Genomic DNA, 21,276 nt, shown 5'->3' with positions numbered 1-21,276 from the left:
ATTAAGTATATGACCCTATGAATGCAGGTGATCATTTGAGTATATCGACCCTATCCACCTATGTCACTTGATTAATCTTCCCTCAGCCGCTCGGCAGTAAATCAACGAACGAGACGGATCGGAGTATTCACCATCTCGGTACCTGAGAATCGGATTCGAACATAAGAGAAAGGTCTCTTCCATTCGATCTGGATAGTTCAAGGTGGTATTTGAGACTCATCTTTCTAGTAGAGTTCAACACACTGGGCTAGGAGCCAGTGAAGTTGATAACGAATCGTGCGAATAGAAGGCTATAATCGTACCTGAGATATCGAAGTAACTGACTGGAGTCTGGACCAGCCCGGCCCGGCTCGCGCTGAGATGACCAGTTCTCCACCGCGGCGCTAATGTTTTCGTCTGCACGATTTAACTAGTGAATCAATCATTTGTAATAGAAGGTGGATAGCCAATAACAAACATGATCCGCGAGATATACAGCACCCAACACTCTATCATGTACCCAGTTCAGAGCAGTAAATAGTATCCGAGAGTTGTTAAGAATGAATCATCGTGAATATATACATCAGAAAAGAAAGAGGACCGCTTTCCTGAAACAAACGGAAAGTGGGAAAAAGTCTCATCTTCAACAATGACGCAAAAGGAAGCAAAAAGCGCAACGCCAAAGCAGACCAGTTAATGTATCTGCTTATCACCAATGCAATTACCCCCGACTCTTGACTTCTCAAGACTCATGTTCTTCCAAAAAGACATTGGTGAGGTGAAGGGTTGGATAAAGTTGAATTTTTAGGAATCACAACGCAACGCAACGTGGGTATCATCATATACAGCGTCTGTATATTTATTCAGTCTCATCGACGGGGCCGCAGGTGCAGAAGAGATTTTGGTCCCCGTAAGCTGTAGTGAAAAAGATTGTTAGTGTCCGGCACAAAACACAAGATTCATCTAAACAAAGGGGGCAGTGAATGCTTACCATCATCAACACGCGTAACAGTGGGCCAGAACTTCTTCTCCAACAGCCAAGGAAGGGGGTAGGCGGCAGCCTCTCGGGTGTATGATCGGTTCCATTCACTGGACAACAAGTCACGCTGGGTGTGGGGAGAATTCTTCAGAACATTGCCTTCACGAGGCTGCTTGCCTGCCTCGACCTCGGCGATCTCAGCTCTGATAGAAATGAGGGCATCGCAGAAACGGTCGAGTTCGGCCTTGTTCTCGGACTCGGTGGGCTCGATCATGAGCGTGTTGGCAACGGGCCAAGACATGGTCGGGGCGTGGAATCCGTAATCCTGCAAACGCTTGGCAATGTCGATGGCTTCGATGCCGCAGGTCTCCTTGAAGCCTCGAACGTCGAGAATGAATTCGTGAGCACAACGGCCGTGGTCATTGGTGTAGAGGATGGGATAGTGCCCCTTGAGACGAGAGAGGAGGTAATTGGCGTTCAGGAGGGTGATCTTGGTGGCGTGGGTGAGACCGCGGTCGCCCATCATGTTGATGTAGTTGAAGGTGATGGGAAGGATACTGGCGCTGCCCCAGGGAGCAGCACTGATGGGCGGAGACGCTGAAGACCCACGCTTGGTCTGAAGGTACTCGCTCGTCGGGTGAGAGGGAAGATAGGGAGCCAAATGGGCAGCAACACCAATAGGTCCAACACCGGGACCACCGCCGCCGTGGGGGATACAGAAGGTCTTGTGCAGGTTCAAGTGGCAGACATCCGCGCCAATCTCGCCAGGGGAGCACAAGCCAATTTGAGCGTTCATGTTCGCACCGTCCATGTACACTTGACCGCCGAACTCGTGGACCAGGCGGCACGCCTCCTTGGCACCAGGTTCAAAGACACCAAATGTGCTGGGATAGGTGATCATGAAAGCGGCGAGCTCATCCTTGTGCTTCTCACACTTGGCCTTCAAGTCATCCAGATCCAAGTTACCGGTCTTGGTATCACACTTGATAGTCACAACGCGCATACCAGCCATAGCAGCCGAGGCTGGGTTAGTCCCGTGCGCAGAGACAGGAATCAGGCAAACATTGCGCTTCGCGTCTCCCTGAGCTTCCTGGTATTTCTTGATGACGCGCAGACCGGCGAATTCACCCTGCGCACCAGAATTGGGCTGCACCGTCACTTCGGCCATACCCGTGATATCGGCCAGCTGAGCCTCAAGGTCGTCAATCATCTTGATGTAGCCCTTGGCCTTTTCGGCGGGCATAAAGGGGTGGATCTGAGAGAACTCGGGCCACGAGACTGGAATCATCTCAGTGGTAGCGTTCAGCTTCATGGTGCATGATCCGAGGGGAATCATGGAGTGGGCAAGAGAGAGATCCTTGGACTCGAGGTGGCGGATGTAGCGAAGCATTTCGGTCTCGGAGTGGTGGGTGTTGAACACGGGGTGAGTCATGTAAGCAGACGTACGTTCGAGAGGAGCAGCAACAGAGGCCAGCGCCAGTGTGCCATCCACCTGAACAGGGGAAGCACCCTTGTAGGCGGCAAAGACATCCAAGATACCCTTGACCTCATCGCGGCCCACAGTCTCGTCTAGCGACAGACCGACCTTGTTGCCGTCGAGACGACGGAGGAAGATGTTGGCCTTGAGAGCAGCAGCGTAGACGGCATCAGCCTCGGAGGCATCAGCAAGCTCAATGGCCAAGGTGTCGAAGATGGCACCACCGTCAACGTTAGACCGAATTGGAACATTGTATCCCAGGCCCACCAGCTTCTCACGGAGCAATGAAGTCATAGACATGATGCGCTGAGCAATTGCCTTGAGGCCTTCGGGACCGTGGTAGATGGCGTACATGGAAGTCATGTTGGCTAGCAAAGCCTGAGCAGTACAAATGTTACTTGTGGCCTTCTCACGACGAATGTGCTGCTCGCGAGTCTGCAGAGCCAGACGCAGAGCCCGGTTACCCAGACGGTCCTTGGACACACCCACAACACGGCCGGGGACCTTGCGCTTGTACTTGTCGGCGCAGGCGAAGAAAGCCGCATGGGGACCGCCAAAGCCCATTGGGACACCCATTCGCTGGGCACTGCCGAAAGCAATGTCGGCACCAAACTCACCGGGGGCCTTGAGGACAGTCAATGCGAGAAGATCGGTTGCAACACTGAAGGTACCACCCTGGCTGTGGATGGAATCACTAAGGGACTGGAAGTCGTAGATACCACCCTCCGTATCCGGGTATTGACCCAACACACCAATGAGGTGGTCGCCCTGGTCCTTGACAAGCTGGAAGTCATTGGCCATGATATCCCCAATCACCAGATTGATCCCGAATCCCTCGGCACGCGACTGCATCACGGCAATGGTCTGCGGGTGGCAGAGATGCGAGACCACGTAGGACTTCTCGGCTTTCTTCTGCTTGGAAGCAGGCATGGTGGCGTATGACATGGTCATGGCCTCGGCAGCGGCCGTGGCCTCGTCTAGGACGGAGGCATTGGCAAAGGGCAGGGCCGTCAGGTCAGCGGTCAAGGTCTGGAAGTTGAGCAGAGACTCGAGACGGCCTTGGGAGATCTCGGGCTGGTAGGGTGTGTAGCTGGTGTACCAAGCGGGGTTCTCGAGGACATTGCGAAGAATCACTGGCGGCACAATGGTCGGATAGTAGCCAGTGCCAATGTAGGTCTTGCCTGAGATGTCGATCTGCTTGCGGTATGAGTCCAGCAGTTTCAGCATATCCGTCTCACCAAGACCACCCTGGATGGGTGACCTGTACAGATTAATGTCGACCTGTGGTTCCGACACCTTCATGTCCTTTTTGGACAGAATGTCCGCTGGCAGCACCTGCTTCACAAATTCATCCAGAGAAGCAACGGGGGGATCCAATGCAGCTAGCATGCCTGAGGCGGCCTCGGGAGATGGGCCGATATGGCGACGAGGGAAAGTATCGAGGGGTTGGAAGATGTCCTCCGGGTGAGGGACACCATGAGCGTTCACGGAGCTTGTGTAGACACCACGACGAGGTGTTGTCGTTGTAGCGTTGCCATTGGCATTGTTGGAGCTGTGTAGGGCGCGACGAGCAATATTGATCGGTGTCACCGCTGCCGTTCGCAATGCCACTGGTGAAGGGCCTACGCGCACGCGCGTTCGCAGGGCCAACTGACGGCCACCACGCAGGGCACACCAAGAGGCTGCCATGGTGTGTGGAGGAATAGACTGAGTCGGTAGTGAACCAAGGAAGCACGGTTGACAAGTAGCTCGAGGGTCGCTGGAAGAATGCTTTGGGTCTCAGCAAGTGAATGCGATTCCCAGAGATGTACAGTAGTACCCTCAAGAGGTAGAGGTAGAGGTACTGAGATAGTAAGTAAGGTAGTTGAAGAGCGAAGGCGTGATGATTCAAGAGAAGAAGAAGAAGAAGTGAAACGCCGATCGGAAATTCTCTAAATACTATATCTTATCATCTCCCCCCTCGCTCTGTGTCACCCATGGAAAAGTCATCCCATCTTTTTTTTTCCCTTTCCTATTTCCCCCCTTCGGCACCATCGCATCTCATTATGACTCTCTTGACCGAGGAGGCGGGCAACGGGTAAGCGCAGGGTGGGAGAGACTCGTCGGGAAACTTTGACCGTGCAGATGATAAGCGCCGACTTATCGGACGAATGACGGAGGGAAACAGTCCACATTGACTTATCGGGATTTATCGGACAGGTGAAACAGTGCAAACATGGCCCAAGGGGGATAAGCGCTAGCCTGACCCTGGTCTCTGCCTGAGGCCACTAACGATTATCTCCAGGATGCACATGGCGTTTTCCGACGGGAAACTCTTCAACATGGCAACATCCGGGCTCCAGTTCCTCTCCCCACACCGTCCTGCACCGACTCTCACCGATGGAATCGCGGGGGGGGCCACCACTCCATCACTCCACCGACTCTAGACTGGACAAAGTCGAGGGGCATTATTATCGGCACCGACGTTGAGTTCGGGATCTGCGACTATGATGCAGATTGCAGACAGATCAATCGTGTCTTGAATCAAAAAAGTAATAACTTGGCGTGTGCTTTACTCGCCCGGAACGTGACATACGGGACAATTGGAGGCTCGCGGTGTACGAATAGTAGTAGTATAGCCATTAGCCACAACACAACTGCCAAGAAGCTTGATAGATCACGTGAAATCGTGACGCTAATCACATGTGATCCACTGAAGTGATAGCCGGGGCCACCACTGGGGCACAGTAGGAGTAGTAGCAGTAACCAGTAGTAGTAGTACCTGTTAGACTTCTTCCTGGCCACGGATCTCAGTTACACAACAACCCGCACCTTATTGTCCGCACCCAAAAAGGATACAGTACACCATACATTGCACAAATGCACACACAGAACCCCTGAACATCAAATCACATCAAGAAAGCGCAAAACATAGATTAAATGGTATAGCGGAAAGTGGCCTCGCCCTCGATGATGCGCTTGCCCTGGTTAGCCTGCCGATTGCAGATGCGGAACCACAGACTGAGGGTGGCAACAATGAGCATGATCGTGATATTGCAGCTGAACATAGACAAAAAGGAATTAGCGCACGATCAAGACTAGTACCCAAAAGCCAGCCAGGAGTCTGCATATCCAGCAAAGGAAATGGGACCACGACACCCGACACGGGAATGGTCGGGACAAGCAGCGATGAGAGAGAAAGAACAGCAAAACTTACACAATCGCGGCATACATGCCGGGTCGATAGCCAGGTGCATCTTGAGGACGGAAGACCAAACTGCTGGCAATACCGCCGATACCTCCGAATCCCACCAGAGTCGCACTGGAAAGCGCACGCGTCCATTGACCGCGCACATTGTTGGCCTGGTAAGCCATGCAGGACGGGATGTTGGCATTGGCACCGGCCACGGTGAAGAAGACACCGGCGTAGCGAACGGCATTGCCCTGGGCAAAGCCCATCATGGGCAGACCGATGATGCACAGCATGGAGTTGAAAACCAAGACGGGGCCTCGAACCCGGTACTTGTCAGCGAACCAGGCGGTGCCGTACATGACAAAGCCTGCGAACACGTAAGGGGGAGCGACGAGGCATTGAGCAGCGCCGACGCCGAATTTCATACCCTCCATCAGGATGATAGGGAGGAAGTAGGCGATGGCGTAGGTGACGGTGGTCACGCAACTGTAGAGACGGGCTCAATTAATACTTGGCATGAATCGTGGTGGGTACGGAAAACATACAAGAAAATCATGGCAAATCCCCAGATTTTGAGATCTAGCGCAGGTCGCAAGAACTTCTTGACAGAGAAGGCTTCCAGCTCGCCATCTTGACGATCATTGTTGATTCGGCGCACGACCCAGTCACACTCCCGTTGGCTCAAAAATCTCCACGATTTCGCAGCGCGGTCGGGGAAGTCAACGAGGAAAAAGAAGCACATGAGGCCGATCACACCGGTAATCTAGTCGTCGCTGTGTCAGTTCGACTCTCTGACAGGGGGAGACAAATGTATGGGCCCAATTCTCCCACGAGAGGGGTTTGTCAACATACCACACCCTCGAGGATAAAGATCCATCGCCATCCAGTCAAGCCATGGGTGCCGTTTAGTTGCATCAGACCAAAGGCGAGGATACCGGACGCTGCAGAGGCAACGCAGCCGATGAGGTAAAAGACAGAGAATCGCTTTTGTACGTCATCTTGATGGAGAGGTCAGCACGGTCAGATATTGACTTTTTTTGATACTGGTCATGATACTCACACCTAGTGTACCAACAGGACAAGAGGTACACGCAACCTGGGAAATAGCCGGCTTCCAAGAGACCAAGTAACGTTCGTAGTGCGACCAATTGGCCCCAATTCTTCGCGAACCCCGTTCCCTGCATGAAAGTCAGAGAGGGCTTCATCTTTGAAACAGTACCTCCACTTGCGCAAGCCTGAGAGTCTTACAATCATCACAGCGGCCCATGTCATGATAATTGAGCCCAAGAATAATGTGGGCCCAACTTTGCGAATGATGACCGTCATTGGCGGCTGGAAGAGAATATATGGAACGAAGAACATGAGAACCACAATAGACTAAAAGCAGTAAGAGATCGAATCGTTAGTTTATTGTCTGAGGTGAGCGCTGGAAGAGGGTCGTCACGAACATAGCGATCTCCAACATCCAGAGCCAATTCCTTCTTGAGACTGACACATTACAGACGAGTTAGCGTTTTGCTCGGACATCGTCAATGATGCGCGATGCTGGAGTCAGACTATACATACCCCGCGATAGCAGCTGCACTCAAATTGGTTCGATCCATGAGTGAGACACAGTAGGCCAAGCCAGTCATGGTGACCAGACGCAGATCAATTCGGCGAATGATTCTCTTCTGCTCTTCTGGGGTGAACTCATCGTCATAATCGGAAGGAGGGGTCTTCTGGCCCGATGTCCGTCTTTCGACATCCTCAACACGATCAACACTGGCGACTTTCTCGTCGGCCAACATGATGAGCGAGTGATTGAGACTGTGCAATGGTAGTCAGGGTCAGAAGTCGATTAACAAGAAATTTCGGATGCGACTTTTGTACTGTCAACTACAAGACTTGCTGCAACTCAGTCAGGTCTCGTGGATAACAACAAGCCCCGTTGGTTGCAGGGAACGAGGGGGTGCGGGATCATCTTTATCATTTTGGGAATGACAAAACGATGAGCTCCCCCAGTCTCGAAATTGGAACGATGAGGAGGGGGCTCAGACTACGGAGAGCCTGATCGTAGAACGCCGCCCCAAAGAAGTCCACCGCCGACCCTTCGTTGGCTGGTGAGCACCTGATGGACTCCATCACCTAGCAGTGGACGGATCAGCCATTCTTCATGCCCAGCCTTTTGCCCCTCTCACCTCCAGGCTGGATCGCGAGCAATAGCCGACAGAATTTCGACAAGTGCCTCGGTGCAGCAGACTGTCTGGGATAGAAAGCCGCAGGACTAGGAGTACGAGGATTGGACGAGTTCACCCGTCAGATATCGGGTCCTCCCACAATAGGTGGCACTCTCAATCCTCGAGGAGAAAAAGAGGAGGGGTCAAAGACTCAGAGCGTCAACCACCCCCACTGCGTGTGGGCTCAAAGGTGTCTCGGTCGAGTCACACTAAGCGACAGTGGTCCTGTCGGTGGCGGATCTAGACATACACCAGGGCGCAGGAGAGCAGGGATAGTTGACGATCTGGGGTTGTTGACCCGGGGGGAATGCGGGGAAGACACGAGACGGAGCCAGTGATCTGGGTGCGTGTGGCGCTTGGCAGCTTGGCAGCTTGGCGGACGAGATCGAGTTTCCCAGTGCAAACGATTCAGAGAAAGACAAAATGATTTTGACTTTCTCGTGGCTGGCCTGTGCTGTGAGCTCAGTAGTCAGGTGTATTGGCCGCTAGTATTCAGGTCGAGTGGAGTCATATTGAAGGCGAAACTGGGTCATAGACTCATCCCTCATGCGCAGTAGCAGAATTGTTAGGGAAGTTTGGAACAGACAATAAGCGGGAGGTTCAACCTGGACTGAATGTGGTACTAGGTGTCTGTGCCTCCGAAAAGGGTGCATCCATCGACACGGAAAGGTGGACTGGACATGAGTGAAAGCCGCTCGATCAGACTAGCGAAGCTTATTGAATGAATGCAGCATCCAGCGTGATGCGTATCAAACCATATTTGAACAACGAAAACATTCTAGTTTCTCTTTGCCGCTGTCTATTTTTCTCCTTGCAAAAGCGCTCGATCCAAAGGGACAATCTACCTTCTGCCTGGAGGGACACTTGACGATTTCCGTCCCGGCCGGTGGTTGCCAAGACCCAGTCCATATGGCGATTGCGCGCCAAAGTCAGCTGCCATTCGTCTCGTGTCGACAGGCGAGGGAGAGAAGGTTCACTAGGCGAATTCGGGAAGGAGACATGGATAGGTAGGTATGCTGCAAATGTCCGTGCTGCAAATCTGGGGTAACGGCCGACATGTGAACAAATCATGTCCGTCCAAGGACATTGTCATGTTGTCTTGGCCAGGCCAACCTTGCGATTGTCTGAGCGAGAAATAGTGTTCCACACTCCTCACAACTTAATTTTTAACCTGGAAAGATGGGCTTTGCAACCGCGGCTAGATTCAAATGTCTTTCTAGGAAAGTATTCGTGAAATCTCGCGGGCTGTTCTAGCGGACAGGGATGTTGACGGGATTTGCGCATGACAGGGTCGATTAGCCGCCTTGGTAACATCCACGTGCCCCAAGGGTCTGGACCCTATGCCGGACAGCAAGCATCTATAGTCTACTTATCATCATACTTGACTCCCAGGGCAGGATTGAGTGGCCCGTCCGTCAACTCAAAATTGATGTGAAAGCGAGTGATCCAGCTTGAAGCAAACTCATCAATGTACACAGACTTCCGAGTTCATCCGAGTTGCCAAACAGCTTACTTCGCCCTACGCCACTTGCCTCAAAGCCTACAACCTTAACTTAAAGTATATCCGTGTGAACTGCGCCGATAGAGGAAGGTTGAATAGCTGCTATCGAGCTGGATGGCGCTTAACCCTCGGAACATACCCAACTTAGCTCTCAACAGAAGACTGGAAGTTCGTGGCGTTCAACGTACAGGAGTACTGGAGCACATGATCTCGCCATGGTCTATCTGTCTCATGACTCGGCTTGGTTCTGGGCCACCAGGAATATTTAGCAGAGCGTATTTGAACCGCGGCACGAGGGATGGCTCTGATCTCCAGGTCAGAGTGAATTTTATAGTTCCAAATAGCTACGCATTTGCGCTTTGAAAGCAACGAGCCGAGGCAATAACATCTGGACGATAGCTTTGGTTCCAAGGAATGCAGAAGCTCATATACCTAACGCCTTGGCGAGCGGCCATCCCGAGAGAAACGATAGGATCTGAAAACGCATATCCATGCGTCTCGTGACATACTCGTATTGTGTTATGGGCAAACTATCAAGTTTCATAGACTTCAAAGGTGCTGGGGAAGCACAATTCAAAATGCCGAATTCAAACTTCAAAATATTTCCGGTGGTAAGCAAAAGGCAGACTCACAGACCATAGACAAATGTATACTTTTTGTCTCCCAACCGTTTATTATCCATTCGCTCGGCCTGAATGTCTGCGAGAGTCCATGTCTCTATTTTCCTCGCCCGATACACGTTGACACGCTTGAGCATGATTCGGTAGGCTATGTAACCGACCAAAGCAAATGATATGAAGCCAAGTGTGGCGTAGAACGGTACCAGATATCGTGGAGCGTATTCAGATCGGAAAATTTGTGACCCGATCACTCCCGCAAGATTTCCGAAGCCATTGACTCCCAGGACTAACGAACGTTTTCCAGGCTCTAAAAATGGTCAGAAAAAGTGGTTACGTCAGAAATGCCTCGGTTCGCTCTTACCGGGGGTATTTCCACTCAGCCAAGCCATCGTCAGTGGCGAAGTCGCGTAGCTGCCAATTAAGAGGACACACAATGCGATGTAACGACCGTGGTTGTTCTCAATAGTGATGGTCATGACGAGCCCGATGAGGCAGACGATTAAGCCGCCGACAATATGAAATCCCCTCTCTTTGCTGGAGAAGGGGTAAGCTCGAGTTCACTTTCAAAAAGGAGAAAAAAGCAAACAAACAGCGGCTTGCAGAAAAGCACTTACCATCGGTCGGAGCTGAACGTGAAAAGGTAAAGACCTACTGCTCCGCACACAAATGGCGGAACAGACATCTGGGGGGTAGATGAAAATTGTCAGCCAAGAAAGGAGTATGATGATTGACTGACTTGAGTCTCGTAGCGGGACTTACTAAGTTCGCCTGGATCGATGTATACCCCAATCCCTTCACGACCAGGGGAAGAAAGACGGAGAAAGCCTGGCTCGGCACACTGGCGCAAATATTGCACACCAAAGCAGTCCACAACTTCCAGTCCCGCATGGTTCCAACAACATCGCTCCTCGTTAGTTGACTTGTCTTCTTCTTCGAAGTGCTTGTCTCAAGATCTGAGGGAGTACAGCTTTCGCTGTCTGTGCGGATCCGTTCACAGGCAAAATCCCTTTCTGACTTGGACAAGAACCAAGCTGAGCCGGGATCACGAGGTAGAAAGGCACAGGAGAGAAGAGCGAAACCCATTGTCAAGGCGCCTTCGATGAGAAACAAATATTGCCAATTGTGGAGTGAGCCATGCATGTGAAAAATGCCATATGCTGGAAAAACAGCCCATTATTAGTGTTTCGCACTTCTATCATCGAAGGGAACTCTGCGCTGTGGTCATTGAACATACCAATTGCCCCCGAAAATGCCCCTGCAATGGCGTATTGACCGAAGAACAGTCCGATTCTTACACCAAGATCATACCTCGTGTAGAAGGTCGAAAGATAGAACAAGGCGGTGGGATAAAAACCGGCTTCACACAGACCGATGAGCAGACGAACAGCAATCAATTGACCTAAGACAGTTAACAAAAGACAATTTTTTCTCATCCTTGGCCAGACTTGACATACCTCGTCCATGAACAAAGGCATTGGCAATAGTCAACCCGCCCCAGAGAAACTAATAACTGCCGGTCAGCTGAGAATTAGGAGATTCAATGCATTGAAAGTCGCATACCATCAACGTCGGAATCCAAAATTTGGCACCGACAAGACGACCAACCGCAGCAGAGATCGGCTGGAAGATCACGAAAGTCACGAAAAATAACGAGACAGAGTCATTCACATCGTTCGCCGTGACGCCAATATCCTTCGAGAAGCCTGATTCAGCAAGTCAGTGTGCAAGCTCATAAGACCAAACATACTTCTAGGCATACCTTGAGTCTGAGCATTACCCACATTCCCTCGATCCAGCCCGTTGAACAGGTAAAGAATAGAGAGAAACGGAAGCAGGAAAAGATCCATCTTTCGATTCACTGAACGACTCAAAGCCTTCTCCTCCTCCGTACGAGGATGATAGCCATCTGGAAGGGGTCTGTGGTGATCCACATCATCACGTATATTGTCAGACATGACCTTTTCCTCGTGCACAGAGGCGCCCTTAGACTCCTGGCTGACCGATTCCATTGTGACCTTTTTCTGGCTGGGATCAAGATATTCTGATAGAGTCGGTCTGATTGCAAGTCTCTTGGATTGCGATAATCCGGGGTTCGAGGCAATCCATATATAGCGCCCAGCTCAACCGTCTCGACAAAGTCGAGACATCCTAAGTCTAACGGTGATGTGCGCTACCAGCGCTGTATCCGGGTACAGTACCCAGCAAAATCTGGAGTTAAAACCGTCTTCCTCGGCTACGTGAGAAGGTGTGGGATAGTATTTAAGCTTTTCTGCGGCATAGGCCCGCTATTCAACCGCGAGCCAGCTGCTGCAGCCGGGTGCGGTACCCGGGGGCCCCTTACCCGCCGCGGGTACTGCAGCCGAGAAGTGGGCCGATATAGCAACACGGGAATCGTGTCAGTCAATAGAACAGTTGAGCTTGGAGAAATTGCCGCAACGACTTACGATTTAAACTTTCGATGCTGCCCTTTCAAGAATCCGATGATACTTGGTGAAACTGCTTTTTCATTGAAACCATATCGCTCGATTTATTCAGCAGATTGTTCAATCTTTCTCGTGCAACTTGTGGTAGTGCAGCATCTATGGGTTCCATAGGACCCGATTCTCCAGCCATGATGGCAGTGAAGAGGCGACTAAAGACACTGGATTGGGGTTCAGACGGCCTGATGGTATCAATGGATCATCAAGGAACGGTATGGGATTTTCAGTCTCTGCAGAACATCCATTCGTCAACTTATCGGCTCTTTCAATAGTTCTTGCATTTCGCGTTCTACCATCCGCACCATGGCGTCGTTCAGCTTTCACCTTATGAGCAATTCGACGGCGGCAAGTTCCACGACCCTTCCTACGTTCGATCCTATCGTTGTCGAATGTTGAAGCTTCTCGAACAAGATCTACCTGGATTCGGGCTGCAGATTCGTGATCGTCCACTGCATTACCCGGAGGTTTCCGTCCATCGAGATCGCCAAACCATTTACTATCACATCACGGGAAATATCCGCGTGCAGAGAGTCCACGCAATCTCTCCGGACGGTGTGTTTGAACAGACAACGACCATTTCCACGACTTCTGACCGCGCATGCATCGTGCCAATTGTTTTGAGTCTTAAAATGAGCATGAACCGTGCATCATACGGGCAACTCACTGAAGGAGGGCCGATTCCGCTTCCGGAGACATTGAATGTCTTGAAATCACAAGCCTCACCGTGTAACGCGTTTTCGATCCAAAATTCTAATCTGGACGCAGCAGTGGACGGCAAAATCTGGTCAAACCGAGAGGAGGTCACAGATCTCCTGCTTCGCGACACAGAGCAGACCTATTGCGGAGGACCAGCCGACCAAGAGTTTCCAGCGAATGTGACAATTTCATCTGACTCGCCGTTTGTTTTCCGTTTGAAATTGCAACCGAAAGCGCAGGGGCTAGCCTTTCAATCCAGACAGCATCTCTCTTGTGCAATTCCCTACTCTCCAGTTTGGAAATTGGAGGATCCGCAAGCGTTGACAATACTTCGCGGAAACCTTGCATACGTCCTTGGAAACTGTATGATCCCAATATCCGATGCCAGTGTGTGCGTGATCACAGATCATGTAGCTCTTCCATTAGGCTGGAACAGGGACAACTAGTCAGTCGATGCCCCTTCGACCATTGGTCATTTGATTTGCAAGGTACTAACCTTTCTCCATCACCCAGCTGGCAGATTAAATTCCTCTTGGACGTTTTTCGACAGTCGGACTTGATTGTAGATGCCAAGACAGCGCATCGATATCGAAATGAAATCGCGGCCCGAGTCAAAGGCCATCTCAATTGGGTTTTTCGCGATGCTCAGCGCCCCCACGGATTCTGGCATCGTTCATACTTGGCCAACGGAGTTCCCAAGGACGGACCAATCTTTCAGCTGGATCAGCAGTGCTACCCTATTTTGGAGCTGTGTGATTTCGTCGATACGATCTCGGATTCAGACCTCTCCGTACAGGATATTCTCGAAGAAAGCGGAGTTGCTGTCGTCATTGATGTTTTGCTTGGAAAGAGAGACCTCCGGACCCATCTGTTTCCAACGGATGAGACACCGGGAGATGACCCAGTGGAGTTCCCATTTCATTTCTCAAGTCACATCCTCTTGTGGTACACTTTCCACAGATTTACCGTGTTGCTAGAGAGGCTCGGAGATACAGAGTCACTACAGGCTTCGTGCATGAAGCAGCTCGCAGCTGAAACATTTCACTCCACCATGAGTCACTTTGTTGCGCGAAATCCAACAACAGGAACGACGATGTTTGCATACCTAACCGATGGTGCCGGGCAACATACCTTCTACCACGATGCAAATGATATTCCTACTCTGTTTGCACAAGAATGGGGATTTGCAAGTACTGGCGATGCTTCTGAGATCTGGACTCGCACAATCCGATTCGGATTGTCCGCGGCCAATGAAGGTGGTTTTTATGGGAATGGGCCTTTCGGAGGGCTAGGAAGTGTGCACACTCGGGCTCCTTGGCCATTGGGTTACTTCCAAGAGCTGGTGTTTGCAGAATTAACGGGCGATTCCGCTGGCAGAGATCTCGCGTGGAAAAAGATCCAAGGATCTATGTTCCCCGACGGCCTTTTCTCTGAGGCCGTGGATGCTCTGACCGGAGAATGTACGAGCAAGGCTTGGTTCAGCTGGCCTGGGAGCATGATCGGCTCGGCTCTTCTTCGTGATCGGATGCGGGTCGTCTTGCCGCAAAACGCACTTTAGCAGCATGGCAATGGGTTCGAATTTCACATTATCTTTCCGATATCAACAACAATAGGTCTATCGTCTGAACGTCCGTGCGGGCGAAAATAGGTGCAAACAAAGTCTCCCATCTTTTCTTATCAGCAACTTTCCTTGTGAAATCATATCACAGAATTGCCTCATCGAGCCAACCCATGAATTCACCAAAAATGTCGCTCTGTGCCATTGGCAACGCTCCCGTGATAGATGTAACTTGGACGTCCACTTGATCCTCGAGATCGTCAGAATTCATCGCATCGAACGCAAGCAATTGTCTTTCAGTCACTTTGACCCTTTTGAGATCGCCAAGTCGAGATAGAACTCGGAGTAGCTCCTCAATAAAACGATGTAGATTCGTGAGCACAGAGGAACAGTCTTCAGTGTACGCAGATCCTCTTTGGGAAGCCTTCTCCAGCATCGTGATTGTGAATTGAACTTGGACTTTGCTCTGTAAAGCAGTCATACCGTTGGGATTAAGTAATCGGGCGAGGTCGAGTATCAAGGCGGCATTGAAAGCATGGTGGTAGTCAATCGTACTCGCACACATTGCGTCGGCAGTGTTCGCTTCAAGCAGTTGGCAGAATAGTTGCGTATTTCTCTCGGCGGCTGCAGAACACTGATGAATCAACGCCTCATTTGCCAGGGTCTTTTCGTCTGAGTTGACAAAGCTTTGCGCAACTTTTCTCCTGACGGCCAGCAGAAAGGGTTGTCTCGTGACAATCAAAATCGCCTGAGGTCTTTTGATTAGGTTCTGTCTGTAAGGGTTCTCAAGAAGCTTTTTCTCCGCGCATGGAACCTGAAAGCACTCACGTGGTTATATGTCATATGCAGGGAAAGCAAGTCCCTGCTTGACGTCGATATGGAGCAGGCAGAGAGATCGAATGACTGTGGCAGGTTAGCTTTCCATTTCTCCAGCGCGTCCAGAGAATCAAGGATATTGATTAACTCTGGTCTGCGCGATCCTCTACCGCCGTAGCCGTAGATTCTCTCCACGGCCTGCCCGACGATCTTTGCAAGCTCTGCATGAAGCCTCAGGCCATCGGGATCCGGCAACCCCCTTAAAGTATGTCCATCAGTACCATACATGGATGTGTATTCTGCCTGGCAGGAAACAAACACTCACGGGCTGGCAACTGGCAAGGCGACACTGATATCTTCATCGTTCATCATCGGCGGTCGTCCCAGCAGACCACTCAATGATCTATACCAATCAGCTATCGCTCTCCGAACAATCACAAATATGCTTTATTCAACTTACCTGTCTAGGGCGTAGATTGTCCAGAAAAGTCTCTTCTGTCCCTCACCCGTCGCCTGGCTTTGATGGAACCCGTATGTGACAGCCAGGTGTCCAGCCATGCGAATATAAGAGTATGCACCATCTCTCCTGTGCTCGCCGAAGAGATAGCATCCCAGCAACAAGAAACAAGTTATGTGTCGCTTCGTAGTCGCTTCTAATGGCCTTCCAAGAAAGATTGTTGCTCGTGCATAGTATTCCCTTCCAGATTCAGGTGTCGCGATCGTATCTTGTTGAGTGGCAAAAGCAAGAGCGGCATTGAATGTTGCGAGTGTTATAGGATCGAGACGGCGGTCAGTACCGGGCGCTGGGTAATAAATTTCCTGTACCAACTCCATTATAGGTCCCCAGAAATAGATTTTGATCTGGTCATTTGTATTCGAGGAGGTGCAAAGAGGCAAAAGGAGCCTTTTGGCCTCTGCATAAGGTACGAGATGATAGGGGTCCACTTCCGGTAGTTCAAGTAAGCGAGAGTCATGCGTTTGGTACATGCCGAGCAGGTTACCAAAGGCCTCATCGATCAACACCCGTTGATAGCCCTCATCAACTTCGCGCAGGAATGCCGAGACGCACATCACAAATTGGCGAATTTGATCCAAGAATGCAGCCCCTGATGCACCACCAATGAATCTGCTCTGGCCGTCCGGGTCTGAGAGGAAGCGGCCTCCGTCTATCAAATCCTCCGAGTCGAAATCCGCCGAAGCGGTCGCTGTCTCTTCAACCATCCTGACAGATGCTTCGTTTTCCCGTACTTTTTCGATTAGCTGTAGCCTCGCCTGTGGCGATGGCACAAGTGTCGCCAGGCATGATCGTAGGAGCTTTTCACTCCTCATCATGCTGTCAAAGATCGGTCGAGAGATTGAGATTCTCTCCTCGGCGGACGGATAATCACACTCCCTACTCGAAGCCTGGCATGTTGCACAGGGCTTCTGGCCATTGCATTTGATCCGTCGAATGTGACACGCATCGCAACTGAGACACACTGTCAGAAAGTGAGGTCAGAAGAGACGAAGTGGATTGAGATCTTGGCATACGCTTTGGCGACCCTTTTCCTTCGCTCTGCAGGCACTTTGTGTCGGCGTCTGTTCGGTGGCAGTCGCTCCATTGCGCTTGACGTATCACGTTTTGTCCTCTCGAGAAAAATACCCGATTGTTTCTTCAAGGCTTGATGGCTATCGGGCACCCAAAAACAAGAAGGTTCTACGGGGTTGATTCGACCCCAGCACGCGGATGTGAAGTTGAGTATTCCAGTATCTCGGCAGTTCTTTGAAATCACGTGGGCATGAAGTACGGGAATGCGCTTCTCATTCGGACCAAATGGCCTCGCAGCATGCTATGTATTTCCAATTCAATTTCGAAATGGCTTAATCTCGCCAGAATCTTGACAATAACCGTGAACCCATTCATGTTACCAGGCAGTTGTGCTCCCCCGGGGTACGGTACCCGAATATCACTCACGTGATCTTGATTAAGCTTCCTCGAACCCGCCCGACATTTGATCCTCAAGATCTGAAAGGCGTCTCTAGCTTGAGAGTAAGATGCAGGTGGATGACTTTCTGGGCCCCCCCCCTCTTTCTTGAACTATGATATATCCTCCGGCTAGGGCAGTTTGCCCCTCAAACTGCAAAACTTCCGCTTCTTGGGTCCGGGTATGGGCGAGAAGAATGATATCCTCCAACAGACATATACTCACACGGTCGCATCTACTTAGGCTCCACATTGGATTAACCCACGTAGAGCTTGACAATCACTCATCGTGTATCGAGCGGAGAGCGATCTATATTCTATTCCATGCTTTCTTGATGTGACATCCTCATCCGATTATTGCGACCTACCTCGATTGCCAGGTCTTGAGCGGCAGAACCACAGGACTTGTTTTGTGAAGTACTCGCACACCTTATCGAAGGGAGTCAACCCCGGCAGTCTCACGAAGAAACGGTGGCGAAGCACGCGCCAAGCGACTCAAAACTCCCGCGTGTCGAAGTGCGATCAAGCATCTGCGTCTTCTGGATTTAATCCGAGTAACATTATGATTGATGGCGATACGCTGATCATCACGAACAATAAATAGTTCTTGTCGGCCGCTCGGGGAGGGTCTCGAAGGCGCTAGTCGTACTTACGAGTCGACGAGAGGGTGCGACAGTCAGCTCTGAACAATGACCTCCATGCATTAGAAGAGATTCACACTTGGCTTGGCGATGATTCACAGGGTTTCCAGTTTGATGAATAGTGGTAGTACTTTTTTTGTGAATATGGTGGTAGTTACCTGGTATGCTTTTACAAATATCAGCCGAGGAGGGTTGCTCCACAGTCAGTTGACCTTGACTCATGGGCGGATATACTGATTTTCCGGGGGGAAGGGGGGGGACCGGGGGGGTTAGTTTGAACGGCGCTCCGACTCCCTCGAGTTGACCACACGCTCCAGAAGTGGGATGTCTTCTCAACGTCTTGTCAGGTAGGTAGGTTCCATTTAACGGAATGGGGGTTGACTACGGATGTTGGTGGGCACTCAAGTTTCAAGGTGGGGCCTTGATACACCTTTAAAACCGGGTCTGCGAATCGCACGCCGGAGAGTTGATGACAGATGTAGTTCCACCGCCCTGGAGATGTCTGTCTAGGTGAAGGAGAGGGTTGTTCCTTTACATAGCCAGAAGTGCCCTTTCTCCTCTTCGCAACCCATTGAATCTCTGTTGCCCAAGTTCCTATACCTATAGGTATCTCTTTCTGCCCAGTGACCCTGAGTCGGGACTAAACGATACTCAGCCAGCGTTACTCTGAGCCACCGCTCAATGCGGCGGCTCCTCGGTCGCCATCGATTCGCATGGTCCAACCCTTTACACCATGGTAAATGCGCCCGCAATTGATTACCTATTCCTCTTCACATATCGTGCAACTACCTATAGCCATTCATCTCACAGAAATAGATTGACCCTGACCCGGATCCAGGATCTCGCGACCGTTATGACGTGGCGGCGGTGGACACAATAACGCCCATGACGTAGCAGCCCGTTAGGTGTCACACCACGCATCGTCCGTAGTGATTAGTTAACGAGCGCATTCGGTTCAGCCTCGTCGAAATCAGACCTTGAAAGAAAAAGCGCTTCAACGCCCTCTCGACCAAAGCAGCTCGATTGAAGGTTTTCGTCAAAATCTTCACGTCAGACCAACTGTCGGACCAAAACACACCTCCAGCTGGCGAGGACGACAGCGGTAGTCAAGAAGAAGGAACCCAAACACTTGACTTGTTATCGATTGTTGTGGGGCGCAAGACCAGCAGACAAAAACATAAGATGGCGACGGTGTCAATCAATGCGCCCGGAATCGGGGGTGGATTCTTATATAACAATGGCAACAACAATGCGCGTGTGTGTATCACGGCCGAAACGGGGGAATTCGATGTCGAGACTATCAAGGCCTGGCAGGATGAGGGATTTGACGTTGTGTATATTCCGCTCGATGGGGGTGGCCGCGAATATGAGAGTCGGTTGCGAAGTGTCAAGGAGGGATTGGGCGTCGGAGAAAATTATGCGGTGATCGGTAAGACTGCTCTGGATTTTTTCTGAATTGCAACAATGCGCAGGCGAGGATGTGAGGATGCTAACCTTTCTTTTTGGGGCTATAGCCTATGGAGACGCGGCCAACTACTGCTTGGACTATTACATCAAGTCGCAAAATGCCAGCCGTCTTTGCGCGCTGATCGCCTACTACCCCAGTGTGATTCCAGACACACGTTCGAGGTTTCCTATGTCTCTTCAGGTCGTGGTGCACCTTGCCGGAAAGACCATCGATGTCGCAACCATTCCAGTTGCACTAGGAATCCAGGGGAAGAAGCGACGCAAGACACGTCCTCTCAACCCAGGCATCGGCACAGGCGAGCGGCTGGACCTGGCGTATCCAGCATACACCTATGACCAGGCTGAGCCGGGATTCGCGGAACACGACATGGAAGAGTATGATCATTTGGCCGGAGATCTGGCATTCACTCGGACTTTGAGGGCTCTGCGTAGGGGTTTCTCGAGAGACCCCGACCTCGAGAGCAGGTGGGAGGAACACCAGGAAGGTAAGACTTCATGACTGAAAAAAGAAAACCCCCCACACATGAGATTATGAATCTCGAGCCCAATGAATGACAAACTTAATTACCAGCCAAATTCTTCAAATCGAACCTCGGCAAGACCATGGACGGCTACGTGACACACAAAAAGCCCGGAGTCACCTTTGCGCCAACCGTGAGCGGCGGAATCGGCACACAAGCTCTACGCCGCTTCTACGATCAATACTTTGTCGGCAAACTGCCTCCATCAATGCATATCCGCTTACTCTCGCGGACCACCGGCGCCGACCGCGTCGTCGACGAACTCTACGTCACCTTCGAGCACACCCAGGAAATTCCCTGGATGCTCCCGGGGGTCCCACCCACCAACAAGCGCGTCGAAATCATCCTCGTCAGCATCGTCAGCCTGCGCGCCGGCCGTCTGTATTCCGAACACACCTACTGGGACCAAGCTAGCGTGTTGGTCCAGGTTGGCCTTCTCGATGCCAAGATGGTGCCTCCCTCCGCGCAGGGTGTTGATCGTCTTCCGGTCGTGGGCCGCGAAGCTGCTCGTCGTATTTTGCGGGAAGATCTGGAGGAAGAAGAACAGATGGATTATCATAATCGGTTGATTCGTCGGGCGCGCGCTCGGAAGAGTCGGGCCTCACGGGCCGGCTCTGTGGCCGGATACGACTCAGCTGCTGAGCTCAAGAGTGATGTCGAGCCGGGCATGCCGATCAGGCAGCGGAAAAAGGTGCAGACTGTGCAGGAAGAGGAAGAACCCGAGGAGGGGCAGGAGGGGCAGGAGGAGGCCCAAGAAGACGACAAGGAGAACGCTGATGGAGATGCAGAAGACACAAAGGAGACGATCAATGGTAATGGAGCAGACGAGACGAATGGAGACGCAGAACACAAAGAGCGAGCAAATGGGAATGACGCCGAGGCAAAACCAAAGGCGAAACAGCAAGTGAAATCCAAGCCACCCAAGCTTGCCACTCGCAAAGCTACTGTTGAGGAAGGGAGCGAGGGAAGCGCAAAGTCGTGATCTGAGGTACAGTTGATATTGCTGTCTTTTCACCTCGACGAGGGGCAACGAGAATGACTGAATGACCAACTGGTTCGCCATTTCGGATGTGTGGCTGAGAATGACGATTGAGCATATACTTACTCACAAGCTTACTTGATTACCTCTGTTCAAGTCTTCAAGTATTATAATAATGGGACGCTTTTTTTCAGTGAATGCATTACGA

At 51.2% G+C, this 21,276-nt stretch overlaps 6 protein-coding genes across 6 annotated transcripts; 2 read left to right on the top strand and 4 right to left on the bottom strand.

Moving 5' to 3' along the window:
- Nucleotides 1–838: 838 nt before the first annotated feature.
- Nucleotides 839–4,124, bottom strand: N7539_008978 (glycine decarboxylase subunit P; the record flags this gene model as incomplete). The annotated part of the gene is made up of 2 exons (XM_056938573.1): nucleotides 839–894; nucleotides 971–4,124. The coding sequence occupies 2 exons, from the start codon at nucleotides 4,122–4,124 to the stop codon at nucleotides 839–841; spliced, it is 3,210 nt and encodes a 1,069-aa protein (XP_056785950.1).
- Nucleotides 4,125–5,350: 1,226 nt separating this feature from the next.
- Nucleotides 5,351–7,397, bottom strand: N7539_008977 (putative phthalate transporter; the record flags this gene model as incomplete). Its single annotated transcript, XM_056938572.1, has 8 exons — nucleotides 5,351–5,474; nucleotides 5,632–6,093; nucleotides 6,153–6,370; nucleotides 6,460–6,605; nucleotides 6,668–6,785; nucleotides 6,856–6,984; nucleotides 7,056–7,095; nucleotides 7,174–7,397. 8 exons carry the CDS (start codon nucleotides 7,395–7,397, stop codon nucleotides 5,351–5,353), a joined length of 1,461 nt encoding a protein of 486 aa, XP_056785949.1.
- A 2,558-nt stretch (nucleotides 7,398–9,955) lies between these two features.
- On the bottom strand, nucleotides 9,956–11,956 carry N7539_008976 (uncharacterized protein; the record flags this gene model as incomplete). The annotated part of the gene is made up of 8 exons (XM_056938571.1): nucleotides 9,956–10,254; nucleotides 10,309–10,481; nucleotides 10,562–10,629; nucleotides 10,707–11,104; nucleotides 11,182–11,346; nucleotides 11,402–11,450; nucleotides 11,508–11,650; nucleotides 11,707–11,956. The coding sequence occupies 8 exons, from the start codon at nucleotides 11,954–11,956 to the stop codon at nucleotides 9,956–9,958; spliced, it is 1,545 nt and encodes a 514-aa protein (XP_056785948.1).
- Nucleotides 11,957–12,558: 602 nt separating this feature from the next.
- N7539_008975 (uncharacterized protein) lies at nucleotides 12,559–14,681 on the top strand (the record flags this gene model as incomplete). The annotated part of the gene is made up of 3 exons (XM_056938570.1): nucleotides 12,559–12,639; nucleotides 12,700–13,514; nucleotides 13,637–14,681. 3 exons carry the CDS (start codon nucleotides 12,559–12,561, stop codon nucleotides 14,679–14,681), a joined length of 1,941 nt encoding a protein of 646 aa, XP_056785947.1.
- Nucleotides 14,682–14,826: 145 nt separating this feature from the next.
- On the bottom strand, nucleotides 14,827–16,829 carry N7539_008974 (fungal specific transcription factor domain-containing protein; the record flags this gene model as incomplete). Its single annotated transcript, XM_056938569.1, has 4 exons — nucleotides 14,827–15,450; nucleotides 15,510–15,756; nucleotides 15,823–15,900; nucleotides 15,958–16,829. 4 exons carry the CDS (start codon nucleotides 16,827–16,829, stop codon nucleotides 14,827–14,829), a joined length of 1,821 nt encoding a protein of 606 aa, XP_056785946.1.
- A 2,454-nt stretch (nucleotides 16,830–19,283) lies between these two features.
- N7539_008973 (dienelactone hydrolase) lies at nucleotides 19,284–21,071 on the top strand (the record flags this gene model as incomplete). The annotated part of the gene is made up of 3 exons (XM_056938568.1): nucleotides 19,284–19,530; nucleotides 19,616–20,053; nucleotides 20,140–21,071. The coding sequence occupies 3 exons, from the start codon at nucleotides 19,284–19,286 to the stop codon at nucleotides 21,069–21,071; spliced, it is 1,617 nt and encodes a 538-aa protein (XP_056785945.1).
- Between the last annotated feature and the right edge of the window lie 205 nt (nucleotides 21,072–21,276).

Source organism: Penicillium diatomitis, assembly GCF_028827545.1.
Source record: "Penicillium diatomitis strain IBT 30728 chromosome Unknown utg000015l_segment0_segment0, whole genome shotgun sequence".
NCBI classification, from domain to species: Eukaryota; Fungi; Ascomycota; class Eurotiomycetes; order Eurotiales; family Aspergillaceae; genus Penicillium; species Penicillium diatomitis.
Note: the sequence above shows the minus strand (reverse complement) of the source record. Positions and strands in the feature narration are given on the sequence as shown.